Source organism: Xenopus tropicalis, chromosome 8 (assembly GCF_000004195.4).
Source record: "Xenopus tropicalis strain Nigerian chromosome 8, UCB_Xtro_10.0, whole genome shotgun sequence".
Taxonomy (NCBI): domain Eukaryota; kingdom Metazoa; phylum Chordata; class Amphibia; order Anura; family Pipidae; genus Xenopus; species Xenopus tropicalis.
Window position 1 is genome coordinate 120286658 of NC_030684.2, and position 18371 is coordinate 120305028.

At 38.6% G+C, this 18371-nt stretch overlaps 1 protein-coding gene across 1 annotated transcript in view; it reads right to left on the bottom strand.

The window, feature by feature from the left end:
- Nucleotides 1–17605, bottom strand: part of LOC105948102 (vomeronasal type-2 receptor 26) — a 31374-nt gene extending 13769 nt beyond the window's left edge. Inside the window, exons 1-3 of the mRNA XM_031891705.1 lie at nucleotides 17600–17605; nucleotides 15832–15922; nucleotides 15544–15619 (exon numbers count right to left, since the gene is read on the bottom strand). Coding sequence (XP_031747565.1) covers nucleotides 15544–15619; nucleotides 15832–15922; nucleotides 17600–17605 — 173 coding nt within the window. The remainder of the gene's footprint in view (nucleotides 1–15543; nucleotides 15620–15831; nucleotides 15923–17599) is intronic.
- Nucleotides 17606–18371: the final 766 nt, after the last annotated feature.

Here is an 18371-nt window from a genome sequence, read left to right on the forward strand (position 1 = left end):
CAAAATTGTAGACCTGCACAAGGCTGGAATGGGCTACAAAACCATTAGCAAGAAGCTGGGAGAGAAGGTGACAACTGTTGGTGCGATTGTTCGAAAATGGAAGGAGCACAAAATGACCATCAATCGACCTTGCTCTGGGGCTCCACGCAAGATCTCACCTCGTGGGGTGTCAATGATTCTGAGAAAGGTGAAAAAGCATCCTAGAACTACACGGGAGGAGTTAGTTAATGACCTCAAATTAGCAGGGACCACAGTCACCAAGAAAACCATTGGAAACACATTACACCGCAATGGATTAAAATCCTGCAGGGCTCGCAAGGTCCCCCTGCTCAAGAAGGCACATGTGCAGGCCCGTCTGAAGTTTGCCAATGAACACCTGAATGATTCTGTGAGTGACTGGGAGAAGGTGCTGTGGTCTGATGAGACCAAAATAGAGCTCTTTGGCATTAACTCAACTCGCTGTGTTTGGAGGAAGAAAAATGCTGCCTATGACCCCCAAAACACCGTCCCCACCGTCAAGCATGGGGGTGGAAACATTTTGCTTTGGGGGTGTTTTTCTGCTAAGGGCACAGGACAACTTATTCGCATTAACGGGAAAATGGACGGAGCCATGTATCGTGAAATCCTGAACGACAACCTCCTTCCCTCTGCCAGGAAACTGAAAATGGGTCGTGGATGGGTGTTCCAGCACGACAATGACCCAAAACATACAGCAAAGGCAACAAAGGAGTGGCTCAAGAAGAAGCACATTAAGGTCATGTGGCCTAGTCAGTCTCCGGACCTTAATCCAATAGAAAACCTATGGAGGGAGCTCAAGCTCAGAGTTGCACAGAGACAGCCTCGAAACCTTAGGGATTTAGAGATGATCTGCAAAGAGGAGTGGGACCAACATTCCTCCTAAAATGTGCGCAAACTTGGTCATCAATTACAAGAAACGTTTGACCTCTGTGCTTGCAAACAAGGGTTTTTCCACTAAGTATTAAGTCTTTTTTTGTTAGAGGGTTCAAAAACTTATTTCACTCAATGAAATGCAAATCAGTTGCTACCTTTTATTTAAAGTTATTTTTTCGATTTTCCTTTTGATGTGCTATCTGCCACTGTTAAAATAAACCTACCATTGAAATGATACTGTTCTGAGACTTTTCATTTCTTTGTCATTGGACAAACTTACAAAATCAGTGAGGGGTCAAATAATTATTTCCTCCACTGTATATGCTTCATATATGCTATGCTGTGCCCAGTCAATGTCATACCTTTATGGAAACAACAGATTAATAAAGCTCATTGGAACTAACACACAACTTTTATCTGGTATAGAATTCCTAAGTATTGATGTCCAAATGTACCCTAGTGATAAATCTGTGGGGTTTTTTTTTACATAATCACCTACACCTTGTTATCCCAGGTGACTAATCAAGATTTCTTGTCCTTTTTTTATCCTATCTTACATTTATCTTGCAGGATGTTCCCAGTGGTTAATTGGATCATTCCATTGAGCTCTTTGATATAGCAGATCTTGTTCTACAGGCAATTCTTTCTCCTTCCATCTGCTTGCTAGGAAACATTTTTCTGCTGACAGATTTCATGTAGTCTCTGTTTTGCGGTTTTAAGCTTTGGTATTGTAGGGACCCATTCGGTTAACTTCCCCTATGACTTGGAAATCCCCTATCTTCTAAGTCTTGGTACTGTTACCTAAGATTCCTGGTTTGTATACTTTAGCCCTATTGGTCCTAGGAACCCTGTACCATTTTGCCGCTTGTCAGAAATTTGACACGCACCAATTTTTGACATGTGTGACCATTTTTTGACGCGTGACAAAATAAAGACACGTGACAAACCGAAACATCATTTTAGAGACGTAGTCATACTGCACCTGAGCTCCATGCCACCTTCCAGACTCAGGTGCAGCGGTGTCGAGGCTCAATCAGTGGCCAGAACTGGCACAATATGCTCTGGGGTTGCTGGTTTGCCCCCCTGCCAGTGTCCTGTCAGAGCGCGTCCTCAGTGTCGCAGGTGGGGTGGTCACTGAAAAGTGGACATGCCTATCCACTGGCAGCATGGATAGGTTATCATTCATAAAGATGAATGAGGCATGGATAAGCGTGGATATACATGTTCCCATTGCCAACATCAGGGACTAGCCTCCTCTCCTCCCTCCTTACAGATGTACCCTCCTCTCTCGATTGCTGCCTTATACTCCTCTAATAAAGTACCTGTTGCTGCTGCCGCCGCAATATCATCTAATATCTTCTAATTTGTGGCCTATCAAGGCTCCTTACTATGTAGCTACTCCTTCTAATATATCATCTAATGTCTTCTAATTTAGGGTCGGAAAAGGCTCCTAATTATATTGTTGCTACTCCTGCTTAAATATCATCTACTTTGGGGTTGGAAAAGGCTTCTATTTATATTGTTGCTACTCCTGAAAAATATCATCTACTTTGGGGTCGGAAAGGCTACGAATTATATTGTTGCTACTCCTGCAAAATATCATCTACTTTGGGGTTGGAAAAGGCTCTTAATTATATTGTTGCTACTCTCCAACACTTTTTCCATTTAAATGTGGCTCACGGGTATAAAAAGTTGGGTATCCCTGCTATACATCATACTAGAAGGTGAACAACCCCTTTAAAACTTTCAACAAAGCATGAAAGTAATGAAAATTGGTATTGGTAGTCCCAAAGCTGAAAAAGGTGCAACCCACAAACAAAACCACCCCTAGAATGTAACTTAATTGTGCGTTTGCAATGATAAAGTCGTGCAGCAAAAAACTTGGACGTGCGCTAAAATGTTTGGCGTGCAACAAAAAATGTTGACGTGCATTTAAATTTTCACGAAAAAGTTACCGCACGCTTAAAGTTACACCGGTGCTGAAAATTTGACGCAAAAAAATTTTGCCAAGCAACAAATTCGTTTTGCAAATTTTTCGGATAGGAAGTGTAAGTAGTGAAGGGCGAAATGTTTTGCCAGGCATGGATTCGTGGCAAATTTCTGCGTTTCACCATTGGCGGATTGTTTAGCGAAACAGATTAAAAATATTTGCAATGTGTCAAAAAATTGTCGCCTGCATCTAAAGAATAGTTGCGCGAAAAAAGAATAGCTGCGGGCGCCAAAAGAATAGACGTGCGACAAAAGAATAGCTGCGGGCGCCAAAAGAATAGACGTGGGCGACAAAAGAATAGACGTGCGACAAAAGAATAGCCGTGGACGACAAAAGAATAGCCGTGTGACAACAGAATAGCCACTGGTGACTAAAGAATAGACGTGCGACAAAAGATTAGCCGTGGGCGACAAAAGAATAGCCGTGTGACAACAGAATAGCCACGGGTGACTAAAGAATAGACGTGCGACAAAAGAATAGCCACGGGCGACAAAAGAATAGCCGTGTGACAACAGAATAGCCACTGGTGACTAAAGAATAGACGTGCGACAAAAGATTAGCCGCGGGCGACAAAAGAATAGCCGTGTGACAACAGAATAGCCACGGGTGACTAAAGAATAGACGTGCGACAAAAGAATAGCCGCGGGAGCGACAAAAGAATAGCCGTGTGACAACAGAATAGCCACTGGTGACTAAAGAATAGACGTGCGACAAAAGATTAGCCGCGGGCGACAAAAGAATAGCCGTGTGACAACAGAATAGCCACGGGTGACTAAAGAATAGACGTGCGACAAAAGAATAGCCACGGGCGACAAAAGAATAGCTGCGGGCGACAATTTTTTTGAAAGATGCCCTAATTTTTCGGCGAAGCGAAATGGGACAGATTCCCTCATCACTAAGGGTAAGTGTAGAGAGTGGGAAATAAATCTCTTGAGGTTTTATTAGGTGTTAGGTTGTAGGCTTGAATGAAAAGGTGAGTTTTAAGAGACAGTTTGAAAGCCTGAAAGCTCTGAGGGTGTATAATGGGACAGGGCAGAAGCCCTGGATGCGAGAGTGAGAGGGAGTAATGAGTGAGGAGGAAAGGAGAAGGTTGTGTGTGGACTGAAGGTTACATCTGGGAGTGTTAATAAACAACCAGACCGCATTTTCAGTTCTAGATCAGAAAGATGCAAAATACAATGGTTAATAATTTGAAATCTGTAAACAACAGAAACTGAGCACCAAAGGGATCCATTCACTAACATTCATATTTTCTTCATTTTCACAAATCAAATTTTTTTGTGTAAAAAATCATGGATTATAAAAATTGTAATTTATTAAATGTAAAAAAAACACAAAAAATACTGATACAGAACTTTGCCAAAGAGTTGTCAGGCTTCAAAAACCACTAAAATCAGAATGTTGAAAAATCCCCTGAAAAGGACAGATCCCTATAAATAACATAAATCTTGAAAATATGGAATTACAATGCAATCTGACATTTAGAATGCTTGATATAAATAGAAATAGAAATATTGTTTCCCTTAGATATTAGCAAAATACCCAATTCCCTACATGATTTATCTAACACCTCTGGGATCTCAAAGAATAAATAAATGCTCTCTGTTATTCTAAACTATCAGCACGTCTGACTGTAAATCCTATCAGCCTTTGGTTTCATCTTCTTCAGATTCATTCAAAACAAAACATACAATATTTTATTTCTGAAAGCAGAAATATTTCAGGTAATTGAATTTTTGCTTAGATCCATCTGATTGTCGACATTCCCTCAATGAAGAAAATAAGTGAAAGCCTTGGCACAGCTTTAATTTTGAAACCATTGTGGATAGCGTTCTTCTGCTCATTAACATCATCTAGCTATAATCACTACTTTGCCAATGCTGGTTAATTAGTTCAGCAGAGAAAGAAATATCTGAAGATTATTTTTACAGTTATAACACTATTCTCCTGATTATATTATGATTTCGTTGATGTGTGGAAATGTGATGAAAGTGAGATACCATGATACTTTTCAGGGAGCACCACAAAATAATCCTCTTCTTCCTCCTTTAATGGCCCCGGGCTGATGCATGTGCAGTAGAATGAAAAAGCCGGCTTTTGGTTTAATGTTCAGTTTTTCACTCTGCTGTCTCTCTTCACTCATCCGTTATAAAGAATGAAGAAGCAGAAAGAAGCTAGCTCTGTGGTGCTCATTGAAAAATACCGTAGTTCGTTACCCTAGGGCAGATGGAAAGGACAGGGCCCTGAAGCAGGCTGTGACTCTTGACGCTCCCTTCCTTCCATTTCTGAATGATGTACAAGGTAGGGATGTCTATATGCTTCCTATCCATTGCCAAGAGGAAGCCGCAGGTCTCTCTGCTCTAAAAAAAAATTACCAATTTTTGTTCACTTTTCACATTGCCAGTGCATTGTAAATAAAGCCGGATAAGTTTGGCAGGGTTCTTTCAAAATCTTTTCTTTGTTTCAAATATATAGCTTTATCTGAATCTGTTGGATTTTGGGCTCTAGCTTTTTTGTTTCTTGTTTATTTTTCAGGCTTTAAATTGTGACCAAGTGTTTTTTATTTTTAGTTTTTATTGATGAAATGAAATATATTAGATAATTTATTAAAGTATTATATTCTACATACAAAATACAAAATACCATGTAAACATAAAATGGAACATTTAATTTTCAGTGCATTTATACTTCATTTACTACAGCCATGATGTAAATGGAGCGATGTGGAACGTTTAGGGAGAAGTGAGATTGAGCAGTAAATATCAGCAAGTCTCTTGGATCCCAAACTGCTGGGCATTAGCTGACATGATTACTGGTGGAAAAAACATAACTCTGAACAATGAATTTCTTCTTTTGGGATTTCAGATACTTCACAGCCTTAGGATGCCATTTTTCTTAATGATTTTAATCCTGTATATTTTCACTATATTAGGAAATGCTACAGTTGCTGTATTGGTGTTGTCTTCCCATAGCCTCCAGCAGCCAATGTTCTTCTTCCTTGGCCATCTCTCTCTTTGTGACATTACACTCACCACCACTATTGTCCCTGTCTTGTTACATGGTGTATTGAGAGGTCCAGTAAATCTATCTGTTGCTGCCTGCATCACCCAGTTTCAGATCTTTTTTGCTGGTGTGGCCTCTGAGTGTTTCCTTCTTGGAGTTATGTCGATTGACAGGTATGTGGCTATTTGCAACCCTCTCCAATATAGTGCCATTATGAGAAAAGAACTCTCTGTTGAACTTGTTACTCTGTGTTGGTTCCTAGGCTACTCCATTGGATTTAACCTGACAGTGTTGATCAGCAGGTTAACATTCTGTGGTCCTAATGTAATTGACCATTTCTTTTGTGACTTCCTTCCAATTCTGCAACTTTCTTGTTCAGACACTTCTGCAGTGAAACTGGCACAGTCATTTTTTGGCACTGTAACAGGTGTGTTTACTGTCATGTCCATTATTGTAACATACATCTATATTTTATCCACAGTTTTCAAAATTCCATCGACCACAGGAAGGCAGAAAGCTTTATCCACATGCAGCTCTCACCTGGCTGTTGTGGCCACATTTTTAGGCTCATTGATTGGCCTTTATCTCTTACCTTCCAGTGGAAAAACTCGCACTGCAAATAAGATCCTATCTTTGCTTTATACTGTGGTTACTCCTCTGTTTAATCCCATAATATACAGCCTGCGGAACTGGGAAATAAGAGCAGCTTTCAAAAAAATAATATGGAGAATTAGGCTGAAAGATTTTGACTTTTAATTTCAATCTTAAAATATTTAAGTATGTAAAATTGTACAACTGAAAAAGATAGTATAATCTAAAACAATATGGTTTCACTGTTGCACTGAATAATACATTCAATGCTTGTACTGATTGTAACAAGCCATGTAACAAAAATAAAAGTACAGTAAAACTTGTATTAAAAAAATGGGGTCTCTTTGAAGACTTTTTCACTATGTGTTTTGCTTCTATAGTCCCATATACCGACCAATCCTAGAACTGTAAAGGCGCCGCAGTTCTTTGATGCTGTCGGGGATATAACATATACTTGATGCTCAATCAAACTGTGGTTCAGATTCATAGTTACATAGGGTTGAAAAAAGTCCAGAGTCCATCAAGTTCAACCCTTCCAAGAAAACCCAGCACCAACAACCTATACTTACCAATCTATACACTCACATACATAAACTATATATACAACCACTAGTACTAACTGTAGATATTAGTATCACAATAGCCTTGGATATTCTGATTGTTCAAAAACGTATTCAGGCCCCTCTTAAAGGCATTAACAGAATCTGCCATTCACCAAATTCAGATATATACCATGAAAATAACATGTTTATGCTGTTAAATTCACAAAGACAAAAGAAAAAAGTCCTCTGCACTCACCCATAACCAATGTGTTAAAGATATTAAAACAACATTTTTCTAGAAATCCCATAATTATTAATAGAGAGTGGGTGAATTATTCTGTGGTGAGCTCTTACATACTTAGATATATCTGCCCCCAAGCTTAAAACAAGCAATCCCTTTAGTTAGTCAAGATACTGCAATATATTCAAGGTGGCCAACTATGGTAAAGTCATTTCTAGTCTTGGAAAAAAAGTACAATAAATAATAGTATTCTTAGGAAATTTGATTAAAATGAGTGTAGGACTGGGGAGACCAAGGATGACTTTGGCGTAGTTGGCCACAAACAGGCAGTGAAAACTGGACACTGGAGTGTTTGTATAAATGTTATAGCCTCAGAATGACTGACCAGGCCAGAGAAGTTTGAGATTAAAGAGAGGATTCTCAAACAAATCATTAGGGTTGAGGAGACTGCCTCATACAGATGCAAATAAACACAAGGAATTCTGGGAACTAGCCCCAAAGAGCTCCAAGAAAACCTTATTTACATGGGTTTCCCTATAGGCTAAAGCTCACCCACTGGGTTTTTAAAGCAGAAGCCAGAATAGTAGCTGATCAGATTCCCTACTACTCTTCTTGGGGCTCAGTAGTGTAGTACAGGGATTTCTGATCATCTTGCGTAGAGCCAGGAGTGGGGATTCACAAACTAATCATTGGGGTTATGAAGACCGCTCATACGTATGCAAACAGACAAAAGGAATTCTGGGAACTAATCCCAAAGAGGTTGAAGAGAGCAAATAGTTTGACCTCCTTACAGTGCGCCATGTGATCTCAAAAGCTTCTTCCATATGTACTGTAAGGCTTTCTCGTTAAAGTAAAATGATCTTCTCCTGCACCCAAACTATAGAACATGCTCAGTAGATCTCTTTAATTAGTGAACTTCCTCAGTATAACATTTTTTCCCTCTACTGTAAACAACTCAAACTCGCTGTAGTACATTGTGAACTGTTGAGTGGTGCTGGGAGTAGCCAGTCAGAGCAGGGGAAATCTGTCAGCAACTGATAGCATGATTGTGTTGGTTACAACTGGAAAACATGTTAGGTTGAGAATGCCACAAATACCTTATTAAATATATAAACAACTGCAAGAAAAGTCTGTGTGAATAAGTTCCTTGGAGGATTCTGCCACTTAGCAATGTGATTTGACTAAATTTTATAAAATGTGCAGCAAATTGACAAATGAGGTATAAGATGTAATGGAAACATTTTGGTCTTAAAAATGTATAATTACAATATCTAATGTAATCACCTTAGGAAGAGTATTATATCGCAGCTTTCTTATTCTTATTTTGTGACAGTTAATTCTGCTAGTATTTCTATGACACCATATTACCCATAGGGGCTGATTTACTAACCCACGAATCCGACCCGAATTGGAAAAGTTCCGACTTGAAAACGAACACTTTGCGACTTTTTCGTATGTTTTGCGATTTTTTCGGATTCTTTACGAATTTTTCGTTACCAATACGATTTTTGCGTAAAAACGCGAGTTTTTCGTATCCATTACGAAAGTTGCGTAAAAAGTTGCGCATTTTTCGTAGCGTTAAAACTTACGCGAAAAGTTGCGCATTTTTCGTAGCGTTAAAACTTACGCGAAAAGTTGCGCATTTTTCGTAGCGTTAAAACTTACGCGAAAAATGCGCAACTTTTCGCGTAAGTTTTAACGCTACGAAAAATGCGCAACTTTTTACGCAACTTTCGTAAAGGATACGAAAACTCGCGTTTTTACGCAAAAATCGTATTGGTAACGAAAAATTTGTAAAGAATCCGAAAAAATCGCAAAACATACGAAAAAATCGCAAAATACCGATCATTACGAAAAAAACGCAATCGGACTCCATTCGACCCGTTCGTGGGTAAGTAAATCAGCCCCATAGAGTCATAACCCAATAAATAGGGATACACACATTGTTTCTTCTGATACAGGCAACATTTTTGCTTCTTTGCAAGTGCCAAAATCCTTGTGACTCTCCGCTGGAATTTCACCATTTATTTTTGTTTTGCTGAAAAAAAAAATTCGGGTTCAGACAAAAAACACCCAGCGAGTTCAATGCACTTGCGGGATAAAACAGCGCCTAATAACTTCATGGCATTTGGTGCAAGGAAAATGACAATTGACTCTAATGCATTTGGTGACATTCGGTGAACTGTTGCCATTTTGCTAATTTTTCTGTGGTTTCATTAATTTTTCAGTGTAAAGAACAGGGCAGTTTCTCTCATCACTACCAATGAACTCATTAGTCCCAGGCCTCTTTAAAAACATCAATGTCAAATTTGATATTTAATCTTCTGAGTAAGCTCTTAGAATCCGGGGTACATCAGCAATGGCAGCCTTTCCAAATGTTATAAAACATCTCTCAAGTTTGTTAAAATACTGTAGATATCATAAAATATTTTTTAGTTAAATATGTTTGTTTAGTTATGATTGTAAATTTGTGATTTGAAAATTGCTATCTAGTTCTTTTCTTATATTACTTCTGGCATATGTAATGACTGCTCTAAGGACTAATAGAAAGTATTTATAGCTTGTTCTATTTGGATAATGATGTTCAGTACAGGAATGAACTGCTGTCAGTGTGTTTTGTTAATTCTTACATATCTATATAAAAAGATATATAACTCTTACATATCTTTTTATAATAAATTGTACCAAAGTATCCCCCCTTCCCTCCTGTATTCCCCCCCTTATTACTTACTACTGCAAAATTCTAAATAAAGAATTAAAAAAAAAAAAGAAATCTGGGTCTTCACTGTCCACGTCTGATCTTAACAACAAGAGTTTGTGGATGTTTGTCACGGCTTGCACGAAGGAGAGAAAAGAAAAATAGTTATTGATGTATACCAGGCTGGAAAAATTATTAACAATGAGTACACCAAGGGGCTGATTTACTAATCCACGAATCCGAATGAGAAAAATTTGGATTGTAAAACGAACATTTTGCGACTTTTTCGTATTTTTTGTGATTTTTTCGTCGCCCTTACGACTTTTCCGTAAATTGTCGTGACTTTTTCGTAACCATTACGACTTGCGCGAATTGTCGCGACTTTTTCATAGCCATTACAAATTTCGTGAATTGTCGCGACTTTTTCATTGCCATTATGGCTTTCGTGAATTGTCGCGACTTTTTCATTGCCATTATGACTTGCGTGAATTGTCGCGACTTTTTCATAGCCATTATGACTTTCGCGAATTGTCGCAACTTTCGTATTGAGAGCTCGAAAAAGTCGCGACAATTCGCGAAAAAGTCGCAAAGTACCGATCATTACGAAAAAAACGCATTTGGCCGCTTTTCGGGCGTTCGTGGATTAGTAAATGTGCCCCCAAGAGTAAGTAGCTTTGATTTGATGTAAAGCAATATCAATACAATACCAAATGGTGTAGATATACAGACACACACTGCACCACAACTGGTTCACAGTTACATTTGGATATTGTTAGGAAATAGTAAGTAGAGGGCCCTGATCACAAGGGCTTATAATTGAAATGAGACATTTCATATCACCTTTATATTCAGTAATATGACTCATCTTTCTTAAATACATAGAATCTTGCAGGAAAAAAAAAAGATTTGAATGCATTTTACCTGCTAAAAGCATTTTTATATCAGAGCTGCAGAGAGATCTTCACTCTTCTGAAATGAGAGGTGGGAGTGTCTCTTCATTCTCCCACAGGAAATGGTCACAGCACTGACTGACAGGTTTTACTCTGCTGTAGCAGGGAAACCCCTCCCACTCCCCTGCCTGTGTATCTGTTACCAGTCTGCACATAGCTGGCCTGTGCCGCTGCCTGAGCTTTACTTTTGGAGTTGTTGATTGTGGCATATAATTCTTATGTGTAAAAGTACAAGTTACAGGGAGTTGCGTGTAAAAAAACCTCTCATAGCGATTGCAGAACATAATACTGATGGGCAGGGACACTGTAGGATTGGGTGCAGGGAGTTGTTGCGGGAGAAAATACCAAAAAAAACCCCTTATGTGTCAAAGTACAAGTTACAGGGAGTTGCATGTAAAAAACTCTCATAGCGATTGCAGAACATAATACTGATGGCCAGGGATACTGTAGGATTGGGTGCAGGGAGTTGTTGCGGGAGAAAATACCAAAAAAAAAACCTTATGGGGCTGATTTACTAACCCACGAATCCGACCCGAATTGGAAAAGTTCCGACTTGAAAACGAACATTTTGCGACTTTTTCGTATGTTTTGCGATTTTTTCGGATTCTGTACGAATTTTTCGTTACCAATACGATTTTTGCGTAAAAACGCGAGTTTTTCGTATCCATTACGAAAGTTGCGTAAAAAGTTGCGCATTTTGCGTAGCGTTAAAACTTACGCGAAAAGTTGCGCATTTTTCGCGTAAGTTTTAACGCTACGCAAAATGCGCAACTTTTTACGCAACTTTCGTAAAGGATAGGAAAACTCGCGTTTTTACGCAAAAATCGTATTGGATCCGAAAAATTCGTAAAGAATCCGAAAAAATCGCAAAGTACTGATCATTACGAAAAAAACGCAATCGGACTCCATTCGACCCGTTCGTGGGTAAGTAAATCAGCCCCTATGTGTCAAAGTACAAGTTACAGGGAGTTGCATGTAAAAAACTCTCATAGCGATTGCATAACATAATACTGATGGGCAGGGACACTGTAGGATTGGGTGCAGGGAATTATTGCGGGAGAAAATACCAAAGAGAAACCCAGTTTAGGTGTCAAACTACAAGTTACAGGGAGTTGTGTGTAAAAAACTCTCATAGCGATTGCAGAACATAATACTGATGGGCAGGGACACTGTAGGATTGGGTGCAGGGAGTTGTTGCGGGAGAAAATACCAAAAAAAAACCCTTATGTGTCAAAGTACAAGTTACAGGGAGTTGCATGTAAAAAACTCTCATAGCGATTGCAGAACATAATACTGACGGGCAGGGACACTATAGGATTGGGTGCAGGGAGTTGTTGCAGGAGAAAATACCAAAGAAAAACCCAGTTTAGGTGTCAAAGTACAATTTACAGGGAGTTGTGTGTAAAAAACTCTCATAGCGATTGCAGAACATAATACTGATGGGCAGGGACACTGTAGGATTGGGTGCAGGGAGTTTTTGCGGGAGAAAATACCAAAAAAAAAAAACCCTTATGTGTCAAAGTACAAGTTACAGGGAGTTGCATGTAAAAAAAACCCTCATAGCTGCTGTTTCAATTTCAGAACCTGATCAAGTAAATTAAAAATATAACAATATATAACAGGAACCTAACATGGATGCATTGAGTTGCAAGCAAATAACACACATTTAGTTATCATTAGGTACAGTTTATAGCAGAAAAACATTTGACTCCTTTATTATGGATAACATTTTTTTTAATTGTGTGCAGACTGAAGGTTACAGCTGGGGGTTTACTTAGTAATTTGGGTGTTATATACAGTAACGTACCTAGTAACCTGGGTAACCCGGGCCCCCTGCTCCCTACCTGCAGGTAGAAGAATGATTGGGCATACTCAGCCCAGAGGAAACAGACCCTATGGTTTGCCCCTCCACCCCCCATGACTGGGAGTCTGTTTCCTCTATAGTTACAACAGTGGTTATATATATATATATATATATATAAAAGGGAGTACAGGTATCGGACCCCTTATCCGGAAACCCGTTATCCAGAAAGCTCAGAATTAGGGAAAGCCCATCTCCCATAGACTCAATTTTAATCAAATAATTCAGAATTTTAAAACTGATTTCCTTTTTCTCTGTAGAAATAAAACAGTACCTGTGCTTGATCCCAACTAAGATATAATTACCCCTTATTGGGGGCAGAACAGCCCTATTGGGTTTATTTAATGGTTAAATGATTCCCTTTTCTCTGTAATAATAAAACAGTACCTGTACTTGATCCCAACTAAGATATAATTACCCCTTATTGGGGGCAGAACAGTCCTATTGGGTTTATTTAATGGTTAAATGATTCCCTTTTCTCTGTAATAATAAAACAGTACCTGTACTTGATCCCAACTAAGATATAACTAATCCTTATTGGGGGCAGAACAGCCCTATTGGGTTTATTTAATGGTTAAATGATTCCCTTTTCTCTGTAGAAATAAAACAGTACCTGTACTTGATCCCAACTAAGATATAATTACCCCTTATTGGGGGCAGAACAGCCCTATTGGGTTTATTTAATGGTTAAATGATTCCCTTTTCTCTGTAGAAATAAAACAGTACCTGTACTTGATCCCAACTAAGATATAATTACCCCTTATTGGGGGCAGAACAGCCCTATTGGGTTTATTTCATGGTTAAATGATTCCCTTTTCTCTGTAATAATAAAACAGTACCTGTACTTGATCCCAACTAAGATATAATTACCCCTTATTGGGGGCAGAACAGTCCTATTGGGTTTATTTAATGGTTAAATGATTCCCTTTTCTCTGTAATAATAAAACAGTACCTGTACTTGATCCCAACTAAGATATAATTACCCCTTATTGGGGGCAGAACAGCCCTATTGGGTTTATTTAATGGTTAAATGATTCCCTTTTCTCTGTAATAATAAAACAGTACCTGTACTTGATCCCAATTAAAATATAAATAATCCTTATTGGATGCAAAACAATCCTATTGGGGTTAATTAATGTTTTATTGATTTTTTAGTAGACTTAGGGTATTGAGATCCAAATTACGGAAAGACCCCTTATCTGGAATACCCTTGGTCCCGTGTATTCTGGATAATGGGTCCTATACCTGTACTAGAATCTTAAATTAAATCCTGTATATGACTGGCAGAGAGGGGCAGCACTTGTGGAACAGAAGGAGTAATCTGAGTAGTCTGAACAAAAAATATATACTGTATATATAAATAAAAAAACAAGAATAACTATTAAACTGAAGCCTGTTTTTTGTTCACTAGTGTCGGTGATCCTGGCAAGCGGAACGCATTTTCAGTTCTAGATCAGAAAGATGCGAAATACAATGGCTAATAATTTGAAAACTGTACAACAACAGAAAGTGAGCACAAAGGGGCCCATTTACTAACATTAGTATTTTCTTCATTTTCACAAATTTTTAGCGGATAAAATCATGGATTATACTAATTACTCTAAACCATGAAAAAATAGGAATTTATGAAATCTATAAAACGCAAAAAATACTAATACAGAACTTTGCCAATTAGTTGTCAGGCTTCAAAAACCACTACAATCAGAATGTTGAAAAATCCCTTGAAAAGGACAGATCCCTATAAATAACATAAATCTTGAATATATGGAATTATAATGCAATCTGACATTTAGAATGCTAGATATAAATAGAAATATAGTTTCCCTTAGATATTAGCAAAATACCAAATTCCCTACATGATTTATCTAACACCTCTGGGATCTCAAAGAATATATAAATGCTCTCTTTTACTCTAAACTATCAGCACGTCTGACTGTATATCCTATCAGCCTTTGATTTCATCTTCTTCAGATTCATTCAAAACAAAACATATGATATTTTATTTCTGAAAGCAGAAATATCTCAGGTAATTGAAATTTTGCTTAGATCCGTCTGATTATCGACATTCCCTCAATGAAGGAAATAAGTGAAAGCCTTGGCACAGCTTTAATTCTGAAACCATTGTGGATAGCGTTCTTCTGCTCATTAACATCATCCAGCTATAATCACTACTTTGCCAATGCTGGTTACCTAGTTCAGCAGAGAAGGAAATATCTGAAGATTATTTTCAGTTATACCACTATTCTCCTGATTATATTATGAATCTGTTGATGTGTGGAAATTCATGAAAGTGAAATACCATCGTAGTAACAGAAGTAACCAAATACATCTTCTCCATTGTAAATAGCCTCAGCTTGGCCATTCTTTCTTTATAACCATTTTCTATATCCTTTTAGCTTATCTGGACTCTCTAATTCAATAATATCCCGTTTGAGCACTGGAGGCCAAACCTGCAAGACACATTACAGATGAGGCCTTACCAGTACTTTGTAAGTGAAAGAATGGCTCATCCCATGAATCCATGTGCATTTAAATAAACCCCTTTGGAATGAATTGGCCTACACAGTTTTGTGAATACAGATAAACTGATTACAGTGTTAATCCCACCATCATAATCATTTAGGCAAGTGAACAGTCTTTTTAAGCTTAACTTAATGGAGAAGGAAAGCTGTAATTGATGTGATGGGGTTGCCAAATGTTAGGGGCTCTCCATTGTTTAAAATTACTTCACTAATATCCCAGGCTGGTGCTCCTATCAGCAGAAAACTGTACCCACCTGGGATACTTTTCAGGGAGCACTACAACATAATTCTCTTCTTCCTCTTCTTTATTCAATGGCCCCGGGTTGACGCCTGTGCAGTAGAATGAAAAAGCTGGATTTTTGTTCAAAGTTCAATTTTTCACTCTGCTGTCTCTCTTCACTCATCCACCATAAAGAATGAAGAAGCAGAAAGAAGCTAGCTCTGTGGTGCTCATTGAAAAGTACCGTAGTTCCTTACCCTAGGGCAGATGGTGAGGACAGGGCCCTGAAGCAGACTGTGAGCCCTGACGCTCCCTTCCTTACACTTCTGAATGATGTACAAGGTAGGGGGCAGGAGAGGGATGTCTATATGCTTCCTATCCATTGGCAAGGGGAAGCCGCAGGTCTCTCTGCTCTAAAACGGAGCACAGAGGCCTACAGCTATTTGTACAATGCACAAAGAATTACCAAAAAATTACCAACTTTTTTCATTTTTCACACTGCCGGAGCATTGCAAATGAAGCTGTATAAATTAAATCTATAAGCTACCATTTTGGTTTGACGAAAAATGTGCGAATCTTTGAAAAGATCTGAGCAAAAATTCAGAAAACGGCGAAAATGTTGCGTGCGTCATTTTTTTTTTGCCAGATGCTTTTTTTTTTTGCCACGCGTTATTTGTTTTCTGAGAACGACAATTTTTTTCGGGCACAGGAGAAAATTTTTTGACAAATTTTGTCACCCATTTTCTGAAAAAAACCCACCAAAGGTGAAACATAGAAATTCGCCATGAATCCATGATTGCCAATTTATTTCACCCATCACTAGATATGAATATTCAAATTAATCAAACCCAGGATCCTTTCAATTTTTTTTTCTTCAAATATATAGCTTTAAGATCCCCATACACGGGCCGATTATAACTGCCGATATCGATCCCTTGGACCGATTCGGCAGCTAATCGGCCCGTGTAGGGGCAGAACCGAGCGGCCTGGCTGACCGATATCTGGCCTGAAATTGGCCAGATCTCGATCAGCCAGGTTAGAAAATCCAGTCGGATCGGGGACCGCATCGGCTCATTGATGCGGTCCCCGAACCGACTGCCCCATGGCTGCAAATGTAATTCGATCGCTTGGCCCCAGGGCCAAACGATCGGATTATTTTTTTTTTAAGCTACTTGCTACCCGATTTTCCCGGTTTTCTTGATAAAGTGAAATATATTAGATCATTTATTTGAGTGTTATATTCTACATAAAAACTACCATCTGCTAGTGTTACAGTAATAAATAATGTGTAAACATCTGATCAGTTGTTGACTTGGTTAATCATTTTCATAAGATTTTTTAAATCTTTTATTACAGCCATGATGTAAATGGAGCGATGTGGAATGTTTAGGGAGAAGTGAGACTGAGCAGTAAATATCAGCAAAATCTCTCTGAAACTGCTGGGCATTAGCTGACATGATTACTGGTGGAGAAAACAAAACTATGAACATTGAATTTCTTCTTTTGGGATTTCAGATACTTCAGAGCCTCAGGATCCAATTTTTCTTAGCGATTTTAATCCTGTATATTTTTACTATATCAGGAAATGCTATGGTGGCTGCATTGGTGTTGTCTTCCCATAGCCTCCAGCAGCCAATGTTCTTCTTCCTTGGCCATCTCTCTCTTTGTGACATTACACTCACCACCACTATTGTCCCTGTCTTGTTACATGGGTTATTGAGAGGTCCAGTAAATCTATCTGTTGCTGCCTGTCTCACCCAGTTTCAGATCTTTTTTGCTGGTGTGGCCTCTGAGTGTTTCCTTCTTGGAGTTATGTCCATAGACAGGTATGTGGCTATTTGCAACCCTCTCCAATATAGTGCCATTATGAGAAAAGAACTCTCTGTTGAACTTGTTACTCTGTGTTGGTTCCTAGGCTACTCTTTTGCATTTAACCTGACAGTGTTGATCAGCAGGTTAACGTTCTGTGGTCCTAATGTAATTGACCATTTCTTTTGTGACTTCCTTCCAATTCTGCAACTTTCTTGTTCAGACACTTTAGCAGTGACATTGGCACAGTTATTTCTTGCCATTCTAACAGGTGTGTTTACCGTCATGTCCATTATTGTAACATACTTCAATATTTTAGTCACAGTTCTCAAAATTCCATCGACCACAGGAAGGCAGAAAGCTTTATCCACATGCAGCTCTCACCTGGCTGTTGTGGCCACATTTTTAGGCTCATTGATTGGCCTTTATCTCTTACCTTCCAGTGGAAAGACATGCACTGCAAATAAGATTCTATCTTTGCTTTATACTGTGGTTACTCCTCTGTTTAATCCCATAATATACAGCCTGCGGAACTGGGAAATACGGGCAGCTTTCAAAAAAATCGTATGGAAAATTAGGCTGAAAGGTTTTGACTTTATATGGTTATAATAATATAGGTTCTATCATATGCATCCTTGGACAGATTTATTGTTTATGTTGCACTGAATAATACATATAATGCTTGTAGTGATTGTAACAAGCCATTTAACAAAAATAAAAGTACAGTAAAACTTGTATTAAAAAAAATGGGGTCTCTTTGAAGACTTTTTCACTATGTGTTTTGCTTCTATAGTCCCATATACCGGCCAATCCTAGAACTGTAAAGGCGCTGCAGTTCTTTGATGCAGCCGGTGTATAACATATACTTGATGCTCAATCAAACTGTGGTTTGGATGCACCAAATTCAGATGAACACGTTTCGTACCTCATGGGTCCTTCCCTGGTGCAGAATGAGGTCTGAAACATGTAGAGCGATACATCTCTCAATTAACCTGCACAGATATTACACTTGTTTCACTCTCCAGTGGATGTTGCTTATTTGCACGGTATAGT